Raw genomic sequence first — 23,273 nt, forward strand, 5'->3', positions numbered from 1 at the left:
GGTTGGACTTGTGAACAACCAGTCCATATTTCACTAACCATATTATCTTCCTTGTTGAAGATAATATCTTTCTGGTAATCCAAATCTGAACATTCAGTGTAACTTTTGATAGCCATTAATTCACTTATATTTATTTATTTATTTTTAAGTTTTTGTTTTATTTTCCTTCTACCCAGTCTAATTATTTATTTAATTAAAAAATTATTTATAAAATGGAAACACTGACCAGACCATAGGATAAGAGGGGTACAGTTCCACATAATTCCTGCCACTGGAACTGGATCCATATCCCATTCCCTCTCCTGATAGCTTTCCTATTCTTTAGCCCTCTGGGAACATGGACCCAGGGTCATTATGGGTTGCAGAAGGTGGAAGGTCTGGCTTCTGTAATTGCTTCCCCTCTGAACATGGGCATTGACAGGCCAATTCATACTCCCAACCTGTCTCTCTCTCTCTCCCTAGTGGAGCAGGGATCTGGGGAGGTGGGGCTCCAGGATACATTGGTGGGGTCATCTACCCTGGGAAGTCTGGTTGGCATCATGGTAGCATCTGGAACCTGGTGACTGAAAAAGATTAATATAGAAAGCAGAGCAAATTGTTCACTTATCATGAATCTAAAGGCAAGACTATTGCAGATGGAGATTTGGGGTCTCCATTTGGAAAAAAAACAGTAGGTCTATCTTAGGTATATTCCAAGGGTCCCATGACCCAACCAGTTTTTGCCTGCACCTGACATCTAATGTGTAGGTGACCTAAGCTGTTGTCTGGGGGGGGGGGGGTGGTGGTGTCATAGTTGGAAAAGAACCAGAAAGCTGAATCAGGGAAGAGAGTAGCTTCCAAATATGGGACAAGTATGTAAATATTATTAAGTATAAACCCCTTTGATCTGATCTGGGGCCCAAGTTCAGCACAGGGGCCTATGCAACCTCTTCATCCCTGTATGTCTGAGATCACATCCATGGTCACAGTTAGGAACATTTCAGACTGTGCCAATTTCAGGACCCATCATCCTTGGGTGATAGGCAGAGTATGCTATTTAACCTCCCTTCAGAGAATAGAACATTCCCTACCATTGTTGATTCACATTGAGGGCCAGGTCCTATAGGGGCCCACTGAGGGTCCATTATGTTGTTCCTGATGGAGATGACTAGTGACAGTGGGGAGATGGATCTGTTAGAGGTCTAGGCTCATCATGTCTGTGTGGGAATCCCCATGTGACGGGATATATTTAATTTTTATTTTTATTTAATTTTTAATTGTTCTTCATATTTAAGTTTTAATTTACTTGCTCTTCATGTTTAGTTGCTCTTCACCTATGATGTGGTTTGCCTCTAATCTTTCAGTTCTTTCTTTTATCTATTGTCTTAGGTCCTCTCCTTAAATTGATCATGCCAATAACTTCTCTGGTGTTGCAGGAGAAACACACACACACACACGCACACACACACACACACACACACACACACTACAAGTGGGCATTCTGAAATGCTTTTATTTTATTTCCTAAACCACAGTACTATTCAACTCTGTCTTAGAGTGGTGCTGGAGATTTAATTTGTTGTCTAGAAGCCTCAGGCATGAATGACTTTTGCATAAACATTATACAATCTCCCCAACCCCACAAAAGGACATTCTGAAGTTAGAAAATCACAAAGAAATGGGAAATATCGGGAGTCGGGCTGTAGCGCAGTGGGTTAAGCGCAGGTGGCGCAAAGCACAAGGACCGGCATAAGGATCCCGGTTTGAACCCCGGCTCCCCACCTGTAGGGGAGTCGCTTCATAGGCGGTGAAGCAGGTCTGCAGGTGTCTATCTTTCTCTCCTCCTCTCTGTCTTCCCCTCCTCTCTCCATTTCTCTCTTTCCTATCCAGCAACGACAACAACAATAATAACTACAACAATAAAACAACAAGGGCAACAAAAGGGAATAAATAAATAAAATAAATATTAAAAAAAAAAAGAAATGGGAAATATCCCATGCCTAGCAGACTTTATCTTTCCCAAATGAGCAAAAGTATGAAACATTTCTTAGGCTTGCAGAGACTGTGACCATTATAGGAAGGCAAATCTGTAGGCTACTTAATTGTGTCCTCCTTCTCTTCAGTATCTTGCTGCTGCTGCCCACTGATTGAATCACCTGGAAGTGTAGAAACAACCCAAGTTTCAGTCCCTGCAGGTCAGCACAAGGTTAAGCAGAAGAGGGCAAGGGTAAATCTCAGGGATCAGCAGATAATACCTAACATATAATATCCCATCCTCCTTTCACTACCTTCCCTCAACCTTCAGAAATAAGATAAAACAAAGCACCAACACCACCACTATTTTCATTGTGTTTTCAGATTGGTATTTGTAAATTCCTTTCAGGTCCTGCTCCAGTATGATGGAAAAGGACCTAAGCTGAGGGTGCAAGTGTTTTGCAGATACTTATCATCCAAGATCAGAAATTGTACTCATGTGCCCACAACTGTACTATGAACTATTAAACTCTTACTCAAAATAAAAAGGAAGGGAATTTGTATCAGGGATGATGAGGCCATTTACATTTTTCCCCTAGCTACATCCACTCTCAACATGACCCCTCTAATCTGCACAGCTCTGATTCCCTCGGGAAATACTAGACATTCATACCTGTGAACACTCCTTGTAAGCATCTGACTCTCCTCTGGTATCTGACATGCTTTCCTTTACATATCTCCCACATTTCCAGTCTTCACTCTTTTATATTGGACCCTTCTCTAGTTCTCTCACTCTCAAAATTTCAAGGGTCTTTTCACATTTTTTCCCTTTCCACTAGGGTTTATTTCTGAGGCCTGCACTATAACCCCACCATTCTTAGTGGTCATTTTTTTTTTATAGAGACAGAGAGAAATAGGGAGAGAGGGGGGAGAGAGGTGAAGTGTTGTTTTACTATTTGTGAAGTTGCTCCTTTGTAAGTGGGGACTAGAGATTTGAACCCAGGTCCTCTACCCAGTGAACCACCGTCTGTTCGCTACATGATATTTTAAAGAAGAGTGTGTGCATTTTCTCTACTTTCAAAAATAATAATTCTTTTATTGAGAAAATGTTGCTTTACAAGTCTCTTGTAACAAAGGTACAATTTCATATCTTCCCCAAATACTGGGTTGTTGGAAAAATTATGACACACTTTTGCACAGAAAAAACATAGAGGGACTGAATGGTAGCACACCTGGTTGAGTGCACATATTACAATACATAGGGATGCAGGTTTGAGCCCAAGGTCCCCACCCGCAAGGAGAAAGCTTTGTGAGTAGTAAAGCAGTACTGCAGTTATCTGTCTCTCTCCCTCTCTGTCACCACCTTCCCTCTCAATTTCTGGCTGTATCTATTCAGTAAATAAACATAATGACAAAATCATAGAAATATATTCCATGACTTTTCAGACATCCCAATGTGTGTCAGCAAAGCTCAGTCAACACCAAAGTGTCATTTCCCTTGACCTAATTTTCCCTTTTTATTTCAGTATAATATTATATCAGCTTTATGTGTGCATCATTATATATCAATGTCTATATATAGTACATTAAATTCACTACTGAGAGTGTAATTCTCCCATTCACCATACAATTATTTCCTTTGTTCTGATTTACCAAATTTCTTCTCTTTTCCCTTCTGGTTATTGCTAATTGGTCTTAAGACCCAAATGTTTACTCTTGCTTTATTTTGTTATACTTACTTTATTTTATTTAATTCATCTGGTGGTTGGTTTAATCTATGCATCGTTTATGAGTGAAATCATGTAGTAATTGCCTTTCTCTTTTTTATTTATTTTGCTAAGAATGATATTCTCTAGGCTCATACATGATGTTTCAGATATATTATTTCATGTTCTATTTTTAATAGTGAAATACTACTCCATTTTGTGCATGACATTTTCTTCCTGCATTTTTCAGTCAATGGACACTTAGGTTATTACCATTTCTTGACTATCATAAATATTGCTGTGATAAACATGTGAGTACATATATCTATTCAATTAGTGTTTTTTATTTTTCAAATGAATCTTTAGATGTTTGATAGTTGGATCATATACTAGACTGCTTTTAATTTTTTGAGGAATCTCCATACTGTACTGAGAATATATTGGATTCACTAATATACTTTCCCACCAACAACATATAAGGATTTTCTTCTATTCAAATATTCACTGACACTTGTTGTTTCTTGTCTTTTGAACAGTACCCATCCTCACAGATATGAGATGATATCTAATAGTCATTTGAGTTTCATTTCTCTTATAAGAGATGTTAAACTTTCTTGTCATGCACCTTTTTTCTATCTGTCTTCTCTGGGAAAGTGTCTATTCAGATCCTTTGCCTATATTTTCATGGTGTTTATTGTTTATGTTGTTTGTATACTTTGGATACAATGTCTTTTTCAGGTGTATCATATGCAAATATCATTTTCCATTCAATAGAATATATTTTAATTTTGGCACAAGTTTCTTTTATTATGCAAAATTTTTATAATTTGATATAGTCCCATCTGTTTTGTTTTTGTGTTTTGCTTTCCTTGACATTGGAATCAGTTCTCCAAATTTATTGCTAAGGCTGATGTCAAGAACTGCATTCTTTATATATTTGTTCTATCCATTTTGTGGGTTTCATATCTTACTTCAAAGTTTTAATCCATTTTAATTAATTTTTGTGTATTGTATTAGATAGTTGTCTAGTTGATTTTTTAAAAAATATTTTATTTATTTATTTTTCTCTTTTGTTGTCCTTGTTGTTTTTCATTGTTGTTGTAGTTATTATTGTTATTGATGTTGTTGTTGTTAGATAGGACAGAGAGAAATTGAGAGAGAAGGGGAAGACAGAGAGGGGCAGAGAAAGACAGATACCTGCAGATCTGCTTCACCGCTTGTGAAGCGACTCCCCTGCAGGTGGGGAGCTGGGGGCTCGAACCAGGATCCTTATGCCGACCTTGTGCTTTGCGCCACCTGCGCTTAACCCGCTGAGCTACAGCCCGACTCCCACTAGTTGATTTTAAAATTAACTTAAAGAGATATTACACTGAGTGGGATTGATCTCATCAGATAAATCCTTTGAAAGTGACTCTTAACAGTATATATGCTCTCCTACTGTTTTGGAAAGATAAAGACATTAATGTGGGAGATTCCTTGGAGAAGGATTACTTCTAGGGGCCTTTTAGGAGAAAAAGAAACTTACACATTATGGGTTAGAATATAAATTGGTCCTGTCTACATTAAAAGTTGGAAACTTCTTTTAAAAATGCTGTGCATATGACCTAGCAATTCTACTCCTAGATATTTAAACCACAAAAACCACAAAACACTGCTCTGAAAAGATATATGCATACCTATGTTCATTACAGTTCTAATTGATATTAGCAAAGAGAGAAGCAACCAAAGTGTCCAATGACAGATGAGTAGATAAGAAAGATGTGATATCTATACTCAGAAAAAAGGATGAGACTTGACCTTTTTGACTACAGCTGAATGGATGGAGCTGAAGGGAGTCATGCTAAGTGAAACAGATTAGAAGGAGAAAGACAAATACCTGGTAGTCTCATTCCTACACTATAAAGAAACAAAAGGAAAGGTACTGATGTCAAATGAAAACAAACGCAAAATGAATATACTACCCAGAGCCATATACAAATTTAATGCAATCCCCTTCAAGATCCCAACCATTTTTTTTAGGAGAATAGAACAAAAGCTACAAATGTTTACCTCAAACCAGAAAAGACCTAGAACTGCCAAAACTATCTCAAGAAGAAAGAACAGAACTGGAGGCGTCACACTCCCAGATCTCAAATTGTATTATAGGACCATTGTAATGAAAACTGCTTGATACTAGAACATAAATAGACACACTGACCAGACACACTGACCAGTGGAATAGAATTGAGAGTTGAAAAATAAGACACCATAATTATGGACATCAAATCTTTGACAAAGGTGCCTAGACTATTCAATGGGGAAAGGAGAGCCTCCTCAACAAATGGTATTGGAAAAATTGGGTTGAAACATGCAGAAGAATGAAACTGAACCACTGTATTTCACCAAACACAGAAGTAAATTACAAATGGATCAAGGACTTGGAAGTTAGACCATAAACTATCAAATACTTAGAGAACAATATTGGCAAAACTCTTTCCATCTAAAATTTAAAGGCATCTTCAATGATATGAATCCAATTACAAAGAAGATTAAATAAAAAATAAATCAGTGGGAGTACACCAAATCAAAAAGTTTCTGCACAGCAAAAGAAACCACCATCCAAAGAAAGTGACCTCCCACAGTTGAGAGAAGTTCTTTCCATGCCATACATCAGTCAAGAAGCTAATAATCAAAATATAAAAGAGTTCAACAAACTTAACAGCAGCAACAACAACAAAATGACCCCATCCAAAAATGGGGAGAGGATATGAACAGAATATTCTCCATAGAAGAGATTTAAAAGGCCAACAAACATGAAAAAAATGCTTCAAGTCTTTGATTGTCAGAGAAATGCACATAAAGACAACCATGAAAAAACATTTCACTCCTGTGAGAATGTTTTACATCAGAAAAGAAAGCAGCAACAAATGCTGGAGATGTTGTGGGGACAAAGGAACCTTCTTGCACTGCTGGTGGGAATGTAAATGGACCCAGCCCCTATAGAGAGCAGTCTGGAGAACTTTCAGAAAGCTGGAAGTGTACTTAAGCTATGACCTGGCAATTCCTCTCTTGGGGGATATATCCTAAGGAACCAAACATACCCACCCAAAAATATCTGTGTATACCTATTTTCATAGCAGCACAACTGTAATAGCCAAAATCTGGAAGCAATCCAGGTGTCCAACAATAGATGAATGACTGAGAAGGCTGTGGTATATATACATAATGGAATGCTACTCAGCTATCAAAAATGGTAGTTTCACCTCCTTCAGCCCATCTTGGATGGAGCTTGAAGGAATTATGTTAAGTGAGATAAGTCAGAAACAGAAGGATGAACATGGCATGATTTAATTCATAGACAGAAGTTGAGAAACAATATCATAAGGGAAAACTCTAATCAGAAACTGGAGTGAAGTTCGTGTATTCCACCAAAGTAAAAGACTCTGGGGGTGGGGGTTCAGGTTCTGGAACATGAAGGCAGAGGAGGACCTAGTGGGTGTTGTATTGTTATGTGGAAAACTGGAGAATGTTATACATATACAAACCATTGTATTTTACTGTCCACTGTAAATCATTAATTCCCTAATAAAGAACGTAAAAGTCTCATAAAATGTTACCATAGTAACAATACACAAACAGATCTTGTAGTGCGCTACAGTCTCTCAAGTTTCATTCAACCTTAGAAATCCATGAAAATCTTAAAGGTGAATCATAAGAAGACACAGCTAATAGAATAACATCATAAGTACTTTTATAGGCTTACCCTGACAGAGTTAGGAGTGGGTTAGAGATGCATGTTAAATAATAACTTGAGAGAGCAACTTGTCAAGTTGAGGATTTTAAATTCAAGAATCATATAGAAAATGAAGTTCAAAGTAGAGAATGAGAGAAACCTTCCAGTATGTCTCACTGAGTTGAATGCTTCTCTTTTTCTTTGCCCTATGAGTGCTTTGTGGAATTATGATTAAAGGGAAACTCAAAGGCCTTGAAGAAACTGGTTTGAGAAGATAATATAGACAACATAGAAATGTTGAACTCTAAAAGCATCCATCTGTTTCTTTTATTGTGCTATGTTCTGTAGCTCTGCTGGTGGGGAGGCACTCCTCCTAATAGCATGATGGTGCCCCAACAATTCTAGTCATCTGCCACAGTGGTTACTGGCAGGCAGAATAGAAGTTGGGTTGACTCATGGTGATAGCCAACAGCCAAGAGCCAAAAATAGCTAGGTTTCCTGTCATCTTTGTTATGATCATTAGCAATTGAAGGCTCCAGATGTTGATGGAAAAGGAGATCATATTGATTACTCATATTAGTGGAAAAAAGATGGCCTGCAGTGCTTGGCAACGAGTAAGCCTTTTTTGTAGATAAACAATCATCTTTTGGATTTAGGAATGTTATGGAGGTGCTCCTACCCATTTCCCAAGCCCATTACTTACAGTATATCTTTGGAATTATGGAATTTGACTTTCAACAAAATATTTGTTTCCAGAGTGGTACCTGAATATATAGGTAAAAAAAAAAAAATCCCACAATATATGTAGGCTGGCTGGTTTTTCAGATTTTTCCCTCACTTTTCTTTATTTTCATTTTAATTGGGGGTTAGGAGATAGCAGTATGGTTGTTGATATGCAGAACACTCTTGTCCTTAATTTAGGTCCCCTCCCCCAAGACCCTTAGCCCTCTCCTTCAAAGTCCTATGCTTTGGTGTGATAACCACACCTAGACCAAGTTTTCCTTTTCCTTTCCCTTTTCTGTCATTTTTTTCTTAAATTCCACCTATGAGTGAAATCTAGTTTCATTTTTCCTTTTGTACTAGAACATTGCTCAGCTCTGGTTTGTGATGACTCTAGGGGCTAAACCTGGGAACCCAGAGGCTCAGACGCAAAAGTCTTTTTGCCTAACTATTAAACTACTTCCCCTGCAAGGGATTAGATGAATTTATACTATTAAAGATAATTTCACTTTTTTAAAAATTGATTTATTTATTTAAAAAAGGAGACATTAACAAAACTGTAGGATAGGAGGGGTACAACTCCACACAATTCCCACCACCAAATCTCCATATCCCAGTATTGAGAAGGAAACTCATAGCCATACAATCACATATTAAACAACAACAACAAAAAAAACCCAAATAAACAACCTTATTGCACATCTTAAGAACTTAGAGGAAGAGGAACAAAGGAACTCCAAAGCAACCAGAAGGACAGAGGTCACTAAAATTAGAGCAGAAATAAATAACATCGAAAATAAGAGAATCATATAGAAGATCAATGAAGCCAAATGTTGGTTCTTAGAAAGATTAAACAAAATTGACAACCCCCTAGCCAGACTCACTAAACAAAAAATGGAGAAGACTCAAATTCATAGAATTGTAAACGATAGAGGAGATATCACAACTGACACCACAGAAATCCAGAAAATCATGCAAGACTTCTAAGAACTATATGCCACCAAGCTAGAAAATCTGGAAGAAATGGAAGAATTCCTAGAAGCATATGCCCTTCCAAAACTGAACCAAGAAGAACTACAAAACCTAAATGCACCAATCACAGCCAAAGAAATCAAAACTGTTATTAAGAATCTCCCCAACAACAAAAGTCCTAGACCAGATGGCTTCACAAACGAATTCTACAAAACCTTCAGGAAACAGTTAATACTCATACTCCTAAAGCTTTTCCATAAGATCAAAGAAACAGGAATACTCCCTTCCACATTCTATGAAGCGAACATCACCCTGATACCAAAAGCAGATAGAGACACAACAAAAAGGAAATCTACAGACCAATATCTCTGATGAACATAGATGCCAAAATATTAAACAAGATCTTGGCCAACCGGATACAGCAGCACATCAAAAAAATTGTTCATCACGACCAAGTGGGATTCATCCCAGGAATGAAAGGCTGGCTCAGCATCTATAAGTCAATCAATGTCATTCATCAATAAAAGCAAAACCACATGATTATCTCAATAGATGCAGAGAAAGCCTTTGACAAAATCCAACACCCATTCATGCTCAAAACTCTACAAAAAATGTGAATAGATGGGAAATTCCTCAAGATAGTGGAATCCATATATAGCATACCTACAGCCAACATCATACTCAATGGAAAGAAGTTGAAAGCATTTCCCCTCAGATCAGGGACTAGACAGGGCTGTCCACTGTCACCATTACTCTTCAACATGGTAGTAGAAGTTCTTGCCATAGCAATCAGACAAGAAAAAGAAATCAAAGGAATACAGATTGGAAGGGAAGAAGTCAAGCTCTCACTATTTGCAGATGACAAGATAGTATACATAGAAAAACCTAAAGAATCCAGTAGAAAACTACTGGAAGGCAATATAGCAATATAGCAAGGTGTCAGGCTACAAAATCAATGTACAAAAATCAGTTGCATTTCTCTATGCAAACACTAAAACTGAAGAAGAAGACATTCAGAAATCACTCCCATTCACTGTTGCAACAAAATCAATAAAATACCTAGGAGTAAAGCTGACCAAAGAAGTGAAAGACTTGTATGCTGAAAACTATGAGTCGCTACTCAAGGAAATAGAAACTGATACCAAGAAATGGAAAGACATCCCATGCTCATGGATTGGAAGAATAAATATCATCGAAATGAATATTCTCTCCAGAGCCATATCCCTCTGGGAGTATGGACCCAAGGTCATTGTGGGTTGCAGAAGGTGGAAGGTCTGGCTCCTGTAATTGCTTTCCCACTGAACATGGGTATTGACAGGTCTATCCATACTCCCAGTCTGCCTCTCTCTTTCCCTAGTAGGATGGGTCTCTGGGGAATCAGAGCTCCAGGAAACATTGGTGGGGTCTTCTGTCCAGGGAAGTCTGGTCGGCATCATGCTGGCATCTGGAACCTGGTGACTGAAAAGAGAGTTAACATACAAAGTCAAACAAATTGTTCAACAATTATGGATCTAAAGGCTGGAATAGTGCAGATGAAGTGTTGGGGGGTACTCACTGCAGACTATTGTGAACTTTTGCTTTCATGTATATATTTTGCCCTAGTTTATGGATACATGTGAACATATGCTCTATTTCATGGGACCTGGTCTATATCTAGGTTTTGGGACTTTGTTAGGAAGTGAACCACCTGGAATGGAATTAGAGAATACTATGAAAGGAAAGGTCTCACCCAAGCAATGAAGCTGAAGGGTTGTCATTCCACACCCGGTGAGGGTGAGGGTGGATATTCGGCTTCCCTGGGTGGTGGGTGGGTGGGATGAGACACAGTCTTTTGGTGGTGAGAATGGTGTTTATGTATACTCCTATTAAATAGTAGTCATATAAATCACTATTTAATTAATATGAGAGGGGGAAAATTGATTGTATGTTTCAAACTATTTAAAGTACAGACTGAGTCTTTTTAATACATAGGCTGAATCTTTGATATGTTGACATTCTCAAAAGCCTAGACCAGGGAGAACAGAAACAACCTATGGCACGGCTATATAAAAGATGTTGGGTATTATACAGCAAACCCTAACAAAGGGACTTTTCAAAGTTAACCCAATTACCAGATAATGTGATGATAACAATAATTATCTATTGTCTTTTTGAACCCTAAGACAGCAGGAACCTCACATGTCCACTATAGAGCCTATATTTCCCCCAGTCCTGGAACCTTAGGGTGGGGCGCATTTTCCTGCATGCTTCTCTCAATTCATATCAAATAATGTTGCATCTGCCGATCCCAACCTATTCAGTGCAACCTTTTTTTTTTTTTTTTCATGTTCAGAACTCGTTTATTAGCAAGGTGGACATGAGTTAAATAGAAAACCAAGCACAGGGAATTATTATTGAAATATGTCAGAAATTACAGGTTTCTTTTTTTTTTAATTTTTGCCTCCACTTTCTTTTCTTTTTTTTTTTCCTTCCATTTTTTTTTATTGGGGAATTAATGTTTTACATTCAACAGTAAATACAATAGTTTGTACATGCATAACATTCCCCAGTTTCCCATATAACAATATAACCCCCATTAGGTCCTCTGAATACTTCTTGGATCTGTATTCTCCCCACCCACCCACACCAGAGTCTTTTACTTTGGTGCAATACGCCAATTCCATTTCAGGTTCTACTTGTGTTTTCTTTTCTGATCTTGTTTTTCAATGTCCGCCTGAGAGCGAGATCATCCCATTTTCATCCTTCTGTTTCTGACTTATTTCACTCAACATGATTTTTTCAAGGTCCATCCAAGATCGGCTAAAAACAGTGAAGTCACCATTTTTTTACAGCTGAGTAGTATTCCATTGTGTATATATACCACAACTTGCTCAGTCACTCATCTGTTGTTGGACCACCTGGGTTGCTTCCAGGTTTTGGCTATTACAAATTGTGTTGCCAAGAACATATATGTACATATGTGTATGCAGATCTTTTTGGATGGATATTTTGGGTTCCTTAGGATATATCCCCAGGAGAGGAATTGCAGGATCATAGGGTAGGTCCATTTCTAGCCTTCTGAGAGTTCTCCAGACTGTTCTCCACAGAGGCTGGACCAATTGACATTCCCACCAGCAGTGTAGAAGGGTTCCTTTGACGCCACACCCTCTCCAGTATTTGCTGCTGTTACCTTTTCTGATGTATGACATTCTCACAGGAGTGAAGTGATATCTCGTTGTTGTCTTGATTTGCATTTCTCTGACAATCAGAGACTTGGAGCATTTTCATGTGTTTCTCAGCCTTTTGGATCTCTTCTTTGGTTAATATTCTGTCCATGTCCTCCCCCCATTTTTGGATGGGGTTATTTGTTGTCTTGTTGTTGAGTTTGGCAAGCTCTTTATATATGTTGGTTATTAAACTCTTGTCTGATGTATGGCATGATTTCTTTTGCTGTGAAGAAGCTTTTTAATTTAATGTAGTCTCATAGGTTTATACTTGCCTTAGTCTTCTTTGTAATTGGATTCGTTTCATTGAAGATGTATTTAAAATTTATGCAGAAAAGAGTTCTGCCAATATTTTCCTCTAAGTATCTGATAGTTTCTGGTCTAACATCCAAGTCCTTGATCCACTTGGAATTTACTTTTGTATTTGGTGAAATACAGTGGTTCAGTTTCATTCTTCTGCATGTTTCAACCCATTGTTTCCAGCACCATTTGTTGAAGAGACTCTGGTTTCCCCATTTAATAGTCTGAGCCCCTTTGTCAAAGATTAGATGTCCATAGGTGTGGGGGCTTAACAACCTTTTTTTGTTGTTGTTAACTTTTCTTTAACTAGAAATTACAACATTATATATGTAGTTTGCCTTTGTGACTCACAATCTCTTTCCATTTTTATCTATCCCAAAGCTCACTTTTAAATGTTTGATATCAGTAGTATGTAGTTAGGTTATTATTTCTAAATATGGCAAAAGCCAAACTGTAAGGGTTTCCTATGTTTTCCTTTTGCCATTGAGCTATGTAAGAACCAGAAAAAAGACCTCTGCTTAGGGTCCTTAGTAAAAAATGGGCAATTATTTTAGCTGTAGTCTGTCTCTGATAGGTATATTTTTATTTCTTTGAAAAATAAACTCTGATAAGAAAAAAAGACATTTTATTTCACTAGTATTAAAGTAAAAACAAAAGACATTCTAGGTTAAATAATTTCTTTTTAAAAAACTTTCTTTTAAAGAAATATTTTATTTTGTTTTTGGATATAAATAAAGAGAAATTGAGACGGAAAAAGAAGATAGGGCTAATGAAAGAGAGACACTTACAACACTGCTTCACCTGTTGTGATCTTGTGAAGCTTCCTGTCCTCCAGGTAGGGACCAGGGATTTGAAGCCAAGTCCTTATGCTCTCTCACATGTACATGCTACTGGATGTATTACCCTGGTTAAATGATTTCTAAAGTATCTTTATATTTAGCGTTTTATTATGCTCTGTACTACAGGATCACCTAAACTCTACCATAGGAATAAACAATTTGATCAGATTAACCTTGTTTGTTAAATATTAATCATGCTACAATTTACAGTCATATAACTTGGCATCTTATTTTTGGAAGAATATCTGGACTTATTTTTTCTTTTATGAATATCAAAAGCAATATGATTTAATATCAGATGCAGGCATTTAAGACCTTGTTCTTTACTTTTTAAATTTTTATTTGTTTAATTTATTGACATAGCAAAGACATTACCATTCTGGGCTTACTTTTTGGATACTGATAGAGACAAACATAGATAGACAAAAAAAGAGTGTTTCTCCAACCACTGGGGGCCAGGCTTGAAGCTGGATAGAGTGCACAGCAAAGCAAGGTCACTATCCACATGATTTATTTTGCCAACTAAGAACTTGACCTATACTTGTAAAATGTATCAGCAAATTGTTACTATCCTGTACAACAGACCTATTTTTTCTTTTTACTTTTCTCTTCTTTCTTCCTCATTCCCCTACCCCGCCTAGAGTTGCAGAATTGTACACACACAATCTCACAGCTTATAGGCCTACTTTTTCATTTAGATAAAGACACAGAAACAGAGAAAGGGAGAAACTCCACAGTACTAGAACTTCTGATTTCATGGTGTCTCCCACTGGTGCTGAGTTTATGTGCTCAACCTGAAGAGCTGCTTCTCTGCCCCCTGCTGTGTTTTCCCCCCTCATTTTCTTTTATCCTATCCTTAAACTCATTGGTTAAACTTTAGGCGACTTAGAAGATCTGAAAGGGAAACTAAAAGCAGGACCTGATCAAATTGTAAGTAGGGCACCAAAGTAAAAACCCAGTGGTGAGGGGTAGACATGTAGCTTCCTGGGCCAGTGGGGGGTGGGAATGGGCGGGAGGGATGGGTCACGGTCCTTTGGTGATGGGAATGGTGTTTATGTACACTCCTAGCAAAATGTAGACATATAAATCAGTAGTTAATTAATATGAGAGGGGGAAATCAATTGTATGTCTCAAAGGTTCTCAAAAGACAAACTGAATCTTTTTAATAGATAGGCAACGTATTTGATATGCGGACTCTCTCAAAAGCCTAGACCAAGTAGATTAGAAGCTTCCAATAGCACAGCTATATACAAGATACTGGGTACTGTACAGCAAACCATAACAAAGGGACTTTTCAAAGTTAACCCAATTAACAAATAATGTGATGATAATATTAACTATTGATTGTCTTTTTGAAGCCTAAGACAGCAGGAACCTCACATCTTCACTATAGAGCCCCTACTTCCCCCAGTCCTGGCACCCATGGATAGGGCTCACTTTCCCGTATGCTTCTCCCAATCCATACCAAATAATATTGCATCCGTCGATCACAACCTAACCAAAGCAACGATTGCCATCTCAACATGCTTCACCTCAGAGTGTATCCAGAGACTTCACGTGTGGAATGACAACCCTTCAGCTTCATTACTCGGGTGAGACCTTTCCTTTTATAGTACACTCTAATTTCATCTCAGGTAGTTCACTTTCTAACAAAGTCCCATAACCTAGACATACACCAGTTTCTGTGAGAGAGAGCATATGCGCACACGTATCCATAAACTACTGCAAAATATATACCTGAAAGCAGGATTACACTAGAGTTTGCAGTGAGTACCTCCCCAACACTTCCTCTCCACTATTCCAATCTTGGGATCCATGTTTGCTCAACAAATTGTTTGGCTTTGTATGTTAACTCTCTTTTCAATCACCAGGTTCCAGATGCCACCAGGATGCTGGCTAGGCTTCCCTGGATTGAAGACCCCACCAATGTGTCCTGGAGCTCAGCTTCCCCAGAGACACACCTTACTAGGGAAAGAGAGAGGCAGACTGGGAGTATGGACCGACCAGTCAACGCCCATGTTCAGCGGGGAAGCAATTACAGAAGCCAGACCCTCTACCTTCTGCAACCCTCAATGACCCTGGGTCCATGCTCCCAGAGGGCTAGAGAATGGGAAGGCTATCATGGGAGAGGGTGGGTTATGGGGATTGGGTGGTGGGAATTGTGTGGAGTTGTACCCCTCCTACCTTATGCTTTTGTTCACTAATCCTTTCTTAAATTAAAAATTTAAATTAAAAAAAAATAAATAAAAAAAAATAAACTTTAGGCGTTATATTTCTTTCTTTTATCTTTTGATGATTTCCTTTACTGTATTTTTTAAGGTTAACTACTTTATTCTTAATCTCTCTGATTTCTGTTAGAACTTTTCAGACTTTCTCATGATATGACTGTAATGAAATATATACCAATATGTTCAAATAAGTGAACACTTCAAAAATGTACTGATCTAAAAGAGATTATATAAGATGAAAGGCTAATCATCCAATCATTAATTAGAATATACAAATGCATTTTTAAATTTAAAGATTATTCCTAAAGCACACCAAATGTTTTGAAAAATGTAATGAAAAGGGCCATCAAAGTAATTAAACAAAAAAAAGTGTGAAAATTATCCTATAAAGAAAATAAGTTAAGAAAATAAAGGTAAAAATAGTATTTTAAATGTTTTCATTATAAAATGTCTCAAAATAGACCTAGGTGTATTTCTGATATATATGATGGTATTAGCATTCCAATACCTTACAGGAAAAAGTATGTCACTCAGGAATGCCAACATATAAGCAATGTGGATAAAATAAATTCCAGATGAATCAGCTATATAAACATTAAAATGTAAACACAACTGTTTAAGAAGTAAAAAGATTTTAATGTAATTTTAGATAAAGGAGTGCCAAAGCATGATAGAAAGTGAAAAACTATGAAAAATTACCTAAAGAAATCTTAAGCATATGGCTAATACAAATGTGTAAGATATCACCACTACAAAGTGTAAATTTTGAAAAACTAACACATTACATGCAAAGTTTTTCCACATGTAATGTGTTCTACAGTGTTTTGAAAAAATACAAGATTGCAGGGACATCAACAAATTAATAAAGGAAAACTAGTAACCAAGTGGAAATATGGGGAAACAATCATACTAGCTAATATATATATATATATATATATATCAACTCAAAGTCATCTATGTAGATTTTTAAAATATCTATATATTTTGATTACTATATTTTTAATTTGGGGACTATTTTAAATTTTAGAATTTGAAAAGTAGAGAGGATAGTTAAATCTACTGGGTTTGTTAAAGAGTCAGTCACTCATGGTCCAGGAGGTGGAGTAGTGGATAAAGCATTGGACTCTCAAGCATGAGGTCTTGAGTTCAATCAGCAAGTGTACCAGAGTGATGTCTGATTCTTTCTCTCTTTTCTCCTTTCTCATTAATAAATAAAAAAATTTTAAAAAGAGCCAGTCACTCATAGACTTACCTATGTAAATCTGCTTATTCCTTTGTGAAACTTGCATTTAAAAGTTGATATATTTGACAATAAACTTGTGCTCTTTAAAAATCAGCCTGCTATTTTTTCCTCTCCTTTTCTCTCTTCCCCTCTTCATTTCTCCATAAGTTTCAACTGAAAATGATTTATATGGTACTTACAATACTATAAATAGTTTTAGAGATGGCAATTTTTCAAAGGACAGTCGTTACTAACTTTGTCCATGAATTTCTTAGTTGGTAACCATGTAAATATCTCTAAGCCTACAGCTTATGCTTGTTGAAAGTTTTATACTCTGTTTACTTCAGTAAGCATAGAAATGAAGTACACATTCTTGCCATATTATGGGTAGTGGAACCATATTTCTGGAGTATGTCCAAGTGAAAAGTAAATGTAAGCAGAAATGGATCACCATAATCACCACTTACAAAAAGTACAATATTATCTTATTTTTCTTTTTAATTCATCAGTTTTATTAGTAAAGTTTTAGTGTTTTTTTTGGGGGGGTTAATGGTTTATAGTGTAATCATTAATACATGGGATGCACTTTCTCATTTCCCTGTGGCAGTTTTCTGCAGAACACTCTCACCCATTCTGTAGGTCCATTATACACCATCACCAGAAGCTACTTCCAGCCCCTCCCTCAGTCCCCTCCCCTCAGGTCTTCTGCCATCATGTTCTAGAACCTGAATCCCCCCTAATTCAAAGTCTTTTACTTTGGTGCAATACACCAACTCTACTCTAAGTTATGCTTTGTGTTTTCCCTTTTGTTCTTATTTTCCAACTTTTGTTTGTAAGTGGAATCATCTTATATTCATCCTTCTCTTTCTGGTTTATCCTGTCCCTATTTATAAGTCCCAGCTATAAGTAAAATCATTCAGTGTTTGCCTTTCTATTTTGGTTTATCTCACTTAAAATAATGTCTTCAAATTCCATCCAAAATGAGACAAAGGAGAAAACTTCATCATTTTAAATAGCTGAGCAGCATTCCATGATGTATATGTTCTGCAACTCATCTGTCATTGTCATTTATCTATCATTGGATATCTGGGTTGCTGCTAGGTTTTGGCTATTACACATAGTGTTATGAACATGTCATTTGATGATAAAAACATTAAAAACATAGAGACATATGGGGAACTCCTTAAACTAGTTGAATCTATATACAGCAAACCTGCAGCCAACATTATACTCAATGGTATGAAAGTAAATGCTTTCTCTGTCTAGTCAAGTAAAAGGTAGGGTTGCCCATTATCACTATTACGACAACACAGAATTGAAAGTCCTAATCACAGCAATTAGGCAAGAGAAAATAATTAAAGTGATTTAGATTGGAAGAGAATAAGAAAACGCTCACTATTTGTAGATGATATGATTGTATACATAGAAAGCCCTAAAAAAGATTCAGTAGAAAACTCTTGGAAATTATTGAACAATATGAAATCAATATACAAAATCAGTGGCATTCCTCCATGCAAACACTAAAATAGAAGACATCCACAAATCAACCCCTTTTTGCTATAGTATCAAAAATAGTTAAATATTTAGAAATAAAGTTACCAAAATGATTGAAAGACTTGCACACTGAAAATTATGAGTCACTCTCCAAGGAAATAGAGAAAGCTACGAAGAAATGGAATGCTATCCCATGCTCCTGTATTGGAAGAATTAACATAATCAAAACAACCATTTTACCAGAACCATACACAGATTTAATGCTATCCCCAGTAAAGTACCACCATTTAAAAATTATTTATTTATTTTGGATAGAGACAGAGTAAATTTTAGAAGGAATGGGGAAAGAGACATCTGTAGCACTACTTCATCGATTATCAAATTTTCCCCCATGAGCTGGGGACTGGGGGATTGAACCCAGGTCCTTGCACATTGTAATGTGTGCACTCAGCTGGGTGAACCACCACTGAGCCCCAATGACCAAATTTCCTTAAAGGGAAAGCTAAAAACTTTACCTGGAACCAGAAAATTACCAGGATTGTCAAAGCAAACCTGAGAAAAAGCAACAAAACCAGAGGCATCATACTTCCTGACCTCAAACTATACTTCAGAGCTAATGCAATCAAAAATAGCTGGTACTAGATAAAAATAGACACACAGACTGGTAGAATATTATTAAAAGCCAAGAAGTAAGCCTCCATACCAATGGACAACTAGTTTTTGACAAGGTAGCTCAAAATACTAAATGGAGAGAGTCTCTTCAACAAGTAGTGTTGGGGAAATTGGATTAAAATGTGCAAACAAATGAAATTGAATCACCATATATCACTGTGAACAAAAGCAAGCAAGTTGCAAGTAGATTAAAGATATGGATATTAGCCAAGAAACTATCAAATACATTGAATAAAAATGGCAGAATACTTCATAATCTGTACTTCAAAACTGTCTTCTAAGAATCAAAGGAGGCAAAAATACATCAGTGGAACTACATCAAACTGAGAAGCTTTGACAGAGCTAAGGGTATCATACCCAAACAGAAAGGTACCCTACAGAGTGGAAGAAGAACTTTATACAACATACTTCAGATGAAGGAATACTAACCAAAATACATAAAGAACTTATTAAACTGAGCACCAAAAAAAAAAAAAATACCTTAAGAAAACTGGGTAAGAATATGGCAAGAAAATTCACCAAGGAAGATACCTAGAGAGCCAACAGACATATGAAAAATCCTCAAAATCATTGATTATCAGAGAAATGCAAATAAAGATAACAATAATATTTCACCTACACCTGTTAGAATGATGTGCTTTAGAAAAGATGACAATGAATGTTGAAGAGGATGTGAGGCAAAAGGGACACTTCTGAACTGCTGCTGGAGGGTAAATTGGCCCAACCCTGTGGAAAAGAGTCCTGGGATTTCTCAGAACATCAGAAATGGACCTACCCTATGATCCAGCAATTTCTCTCCTGGGGAATTACTCAAAGGAATGAAAACCAGTTGTTTGTATTTAATACTAGCTATAACAATTCTTTCAGATAAACCTTGCCATTATCAAAAATGGAAATTTTATGTGATGTAAGAGAAAGTTCTACTTTGCGTCTTCCCACTTGGATGAGTTCATATCTATACAAAATCTTTTGCTTTCCTATTTCATTCCAACAAAATATTGTCAAACATATAGTACAGTTAAATAGTATTGAATGTACACATATATAGGTGTTAGCTGTGTGTTAATAATATAGTGGATCAACTAGAATAATGAATCTATTTTTCTAATGCTGGTTATTCTTCTTCCTCAAAAAGTTCTCGTCACCGGATAAGCATTTCTTCTCTTTCCATTAATTATTTTGTCACATCTGTGAAAGGCACAGTTTATATTGGGGAGAGTTTTATTTGATTATTTTTCTTCATTAGCATAAAAATCTATGTTAGATCATATTTTTACACATTTTCTCAACCTTACACTGATTTTTAGTGGAAGAAAATGTTTTCTTTATATTTTTTTACTTCATTTGAATAACTGATGAATTTAAAATATATTTCCTTTATAAAAATACAAAACTATTCTGTACATTAAAAGAAAATACAAAAGTCTGACTGCATAATCACTTAACCAAAACATTGTTAGGAAAATAGTCCATCTACTACAATATAATAGATATTTTGAAGGAAGATATAAATCTTTAAGATGACTTAACAGGATGCATGCTTGTGATTGGGAAATACATTCAACTGTGAAATTTTTCAATGGATTTGCTTCTTGTCCATTATAAAGCATCACCAAAAACAGTGTAAGTTAAATTGCTTTATCTAATATTGTAAATTATTAGCATTCACAACAAATTATAACATTAGAGAAATTAAGCTACTTCAGTGCATATATTAGGAATATTATGTTTTATTACTAACAAAATTTTGAGCAAAATATACAAATATTCAGAAATATAGGCTGCAGCCATGTATTATATATGGAAGAAAAATGACATGACTTAGGATATGTATTGATTTTTCCTTTCTCAATTGTAGAATTGAAAGACTTAATTACTTATATCAAAGGAATCCCTTGTCTGAAATGGATTAGTTTCTCAAGGATTGTGAGAATTATTGAAATTGCCAATTTTTTTCCTGCATTCAGTGGTTCAGCACGTATTGAATACATACATATATCATGTGCTTTGCCTGTATAAACATATATCATAAGAACATGCACAATTTACATGCATTCACATAATATGTGGTTGCAGTTCATGTGCACATATTCACTCACACATGTATATATACATGCATACACATGCACAAAAATATGTCAAAAGTCATATGTGATAGAATATGGGAACAGAGTAATCATTCTTCAAGTAAAATATTTGTATGATAGTAGTCTTAGTATGTGGAGGAAGTATAGTTATCAAGATTTTGAGTATTAAGTTAAAATGCATCCAGAGCATAGTATGAAGCTCAAAGATCTGCACAAGGACCCTGATTCAAGCACCTGGCTGCCCACCTGCAGGGGAGTGGTTTCACAAGCTGTGAAGTAAGTCTACAGGTGTCTCTCTGTCTCTCTCCCTCCCTATCTCCCTCTTTCTCTCTGTACTATCTAAAAAAAATGGCCTCCAGGAGCAGTGGAGGATACTTAGTGCAGGTACCAAGCCCCAGTGATAACCCTGAAAGCAAAAAAAAAAAAAAAAAAAAAAAGCATACAAAGTTAATGGCAGATTTTCTCTAGAAGATGTTTATGTCTGATATCAACTAGTAATTAACTAGCCATGCTGCTTTCAGCCAGCTTAAAAATTCCTTGCACATATGGTGGACTATAAAGTGTATTAGATCATTGACTGAAGCTAAAAAATTATCCATAAAAATGCACGTTATCTCTCTATGACATCAGCTCTAATGCATACTGTAGAGTGAATTAGTCTGACCACCCCTGTTCCCTCCCCTTGGTCAGAATACAAGGCAATCATAAATAATGAAGAGTGGCTTCAGTAGTATGAGTAGGGTATCTGATAGCAGCTTGCACACTGTCTCAGGAACTGTGAGCCTGAGCGTTTACTGGTAAGGCATGTGGTGAGTAGATAAGAAAGTAGAGTTGTCAATATATTTATGTATGATGCACCATTGACAAAAACACTTCTGTTTTTTCTAATGTCATATGAAAGAACACAAAGTATTTTTAATATACCGTAAATGAATCCTCCAGCATTTTGGCTCATGTAGATCTTAGAGGCTTTGGAGCTTTATATGTTATTGAATATTCAGAAGCATGTGTGCCAATTCAGTTAGTTGACTTTCTCTATTCATTTGGACATACCATAATAATTTAACTTTTAAATAAATTTAAAGTGTATTCACTAGAAAAATCTATGATTTTCATTTCTGGGTTTATCATAAAAGCCAGGATACTTTCCTCAAAGCTTTCAAAGCTGCAGAAAGGTTAATTTCTTTTTGTAACTAGTGATACAGTTCAAGCCCAATTTACTTCTGCCACCTGTTATTTTCCTCCCTGGATTTTTTAGAAGTAATTTTTGGACAATTTGATAGCACTATAATAAGAACCTCACTTCCTACGGTGTAATTGACTCTAGGTTTGACAGTTGAACAAATATGCAGTGAGAGTCCACAGTTTGCCAAGAACTGTGATATTTATTTTATCAAGGAAAATGTTTAAGCTTGCAAGTATATTGTCATCCATCTGTTTATTTAGTAATATGCCCCTTTGTTTCTGTGACAACATTCATAATTATCTTTTAAAGTAGTTTCAAATAATAAAGCAAGAATTTTATCCTTAGTTATATCATACTTTTTTAGTGTTATCTTGTTTTTTTTTTAGTAAATGTAAATTATTGAAGAAATTATTTTAATCATTTTGCTGCCAACTAATGTCTTAATAGAATCTTTTCAAATGCAAAATTATTGTTGATTTTAAGTTTAGGGAATTATGTCAGTAAATGTTTTTAAACTGTGTGAAACACATAACTCTAGTAGAATTATTAGATGTTTTCAGAATCTGTTTCTCATTATGGAATTTTTGTTTGCTTTTGTTTTTTTTCAGCCTCCTGAACAACAACCAAATTAGAAAGATTTCCAGAAATGCTTTTGAAGGACTTGAGAATTTACTCTATCTGTAAGTTATGACAATCAACAGTATAGTGTAATGTTGATAAGTTATTATTAGTTTCTTTGCTGTGTACTTTAAAGTAATTTTCCATCTTCTTGAAAAGCACTCTTGACCTTTACACAAAACTCACATGAACCTTTCTAAATGGATCCAATTGTTTTCAGTAGATTGTTCATTTGAAAACATTTAAATATTTATACTCCTATCATCCAACAGAAAATCTTGACAATAAAAAATATCTCTGCAACAAAAGTCTACATAAGGGACAAATAAAAATAAAACAGGGTTTGTTCAATTCACACTGT

At 36.0% G+C, this 23,273-nt stretch overlaps 1 protein-coding gene across 4 annotated transcripts in view; it reads left to right on the forward strand.

Moving 5' to 3' along the window:
- Positions 1-23,273, forward strand: part of PXDNL (peroxidasin like) — a 515,089-nt gene that overhangs the window by 213,201 nt on the left and 278,615 nt on the right. For all 4 annotated transcript variants that reach the window (XM_007515968.2, XM_060198510.1, XM_060198505.1 and 1 more), the window contains exon 3: positions 22,903-22,974. In XM_007515968.2, coding sequence (XP_007516030.1) covers positions 22,903-22,974 — 72 coding nt within the window. The remainder of the gene's footprint in view (positions 1-22,902; positions 22,975-23,273) is intronic.

The sequence above is a fragment of the Erinaceus europaeus genome, chromosome 1 (genome assembly GCF_950295315.1).
Source record: "Erinaceus europaeus chromosome 1, mEriEur2.1, whole genome shotgun sequence".
In the NCBI taxonomy this organism is placed as follows: domain Eukaryota; kingdom Metazoa; phylum Chordata; class Mammalia; order Eulipotyphla; family Erinaceidae; genus Erinaceus; species Erinaceus europaeus.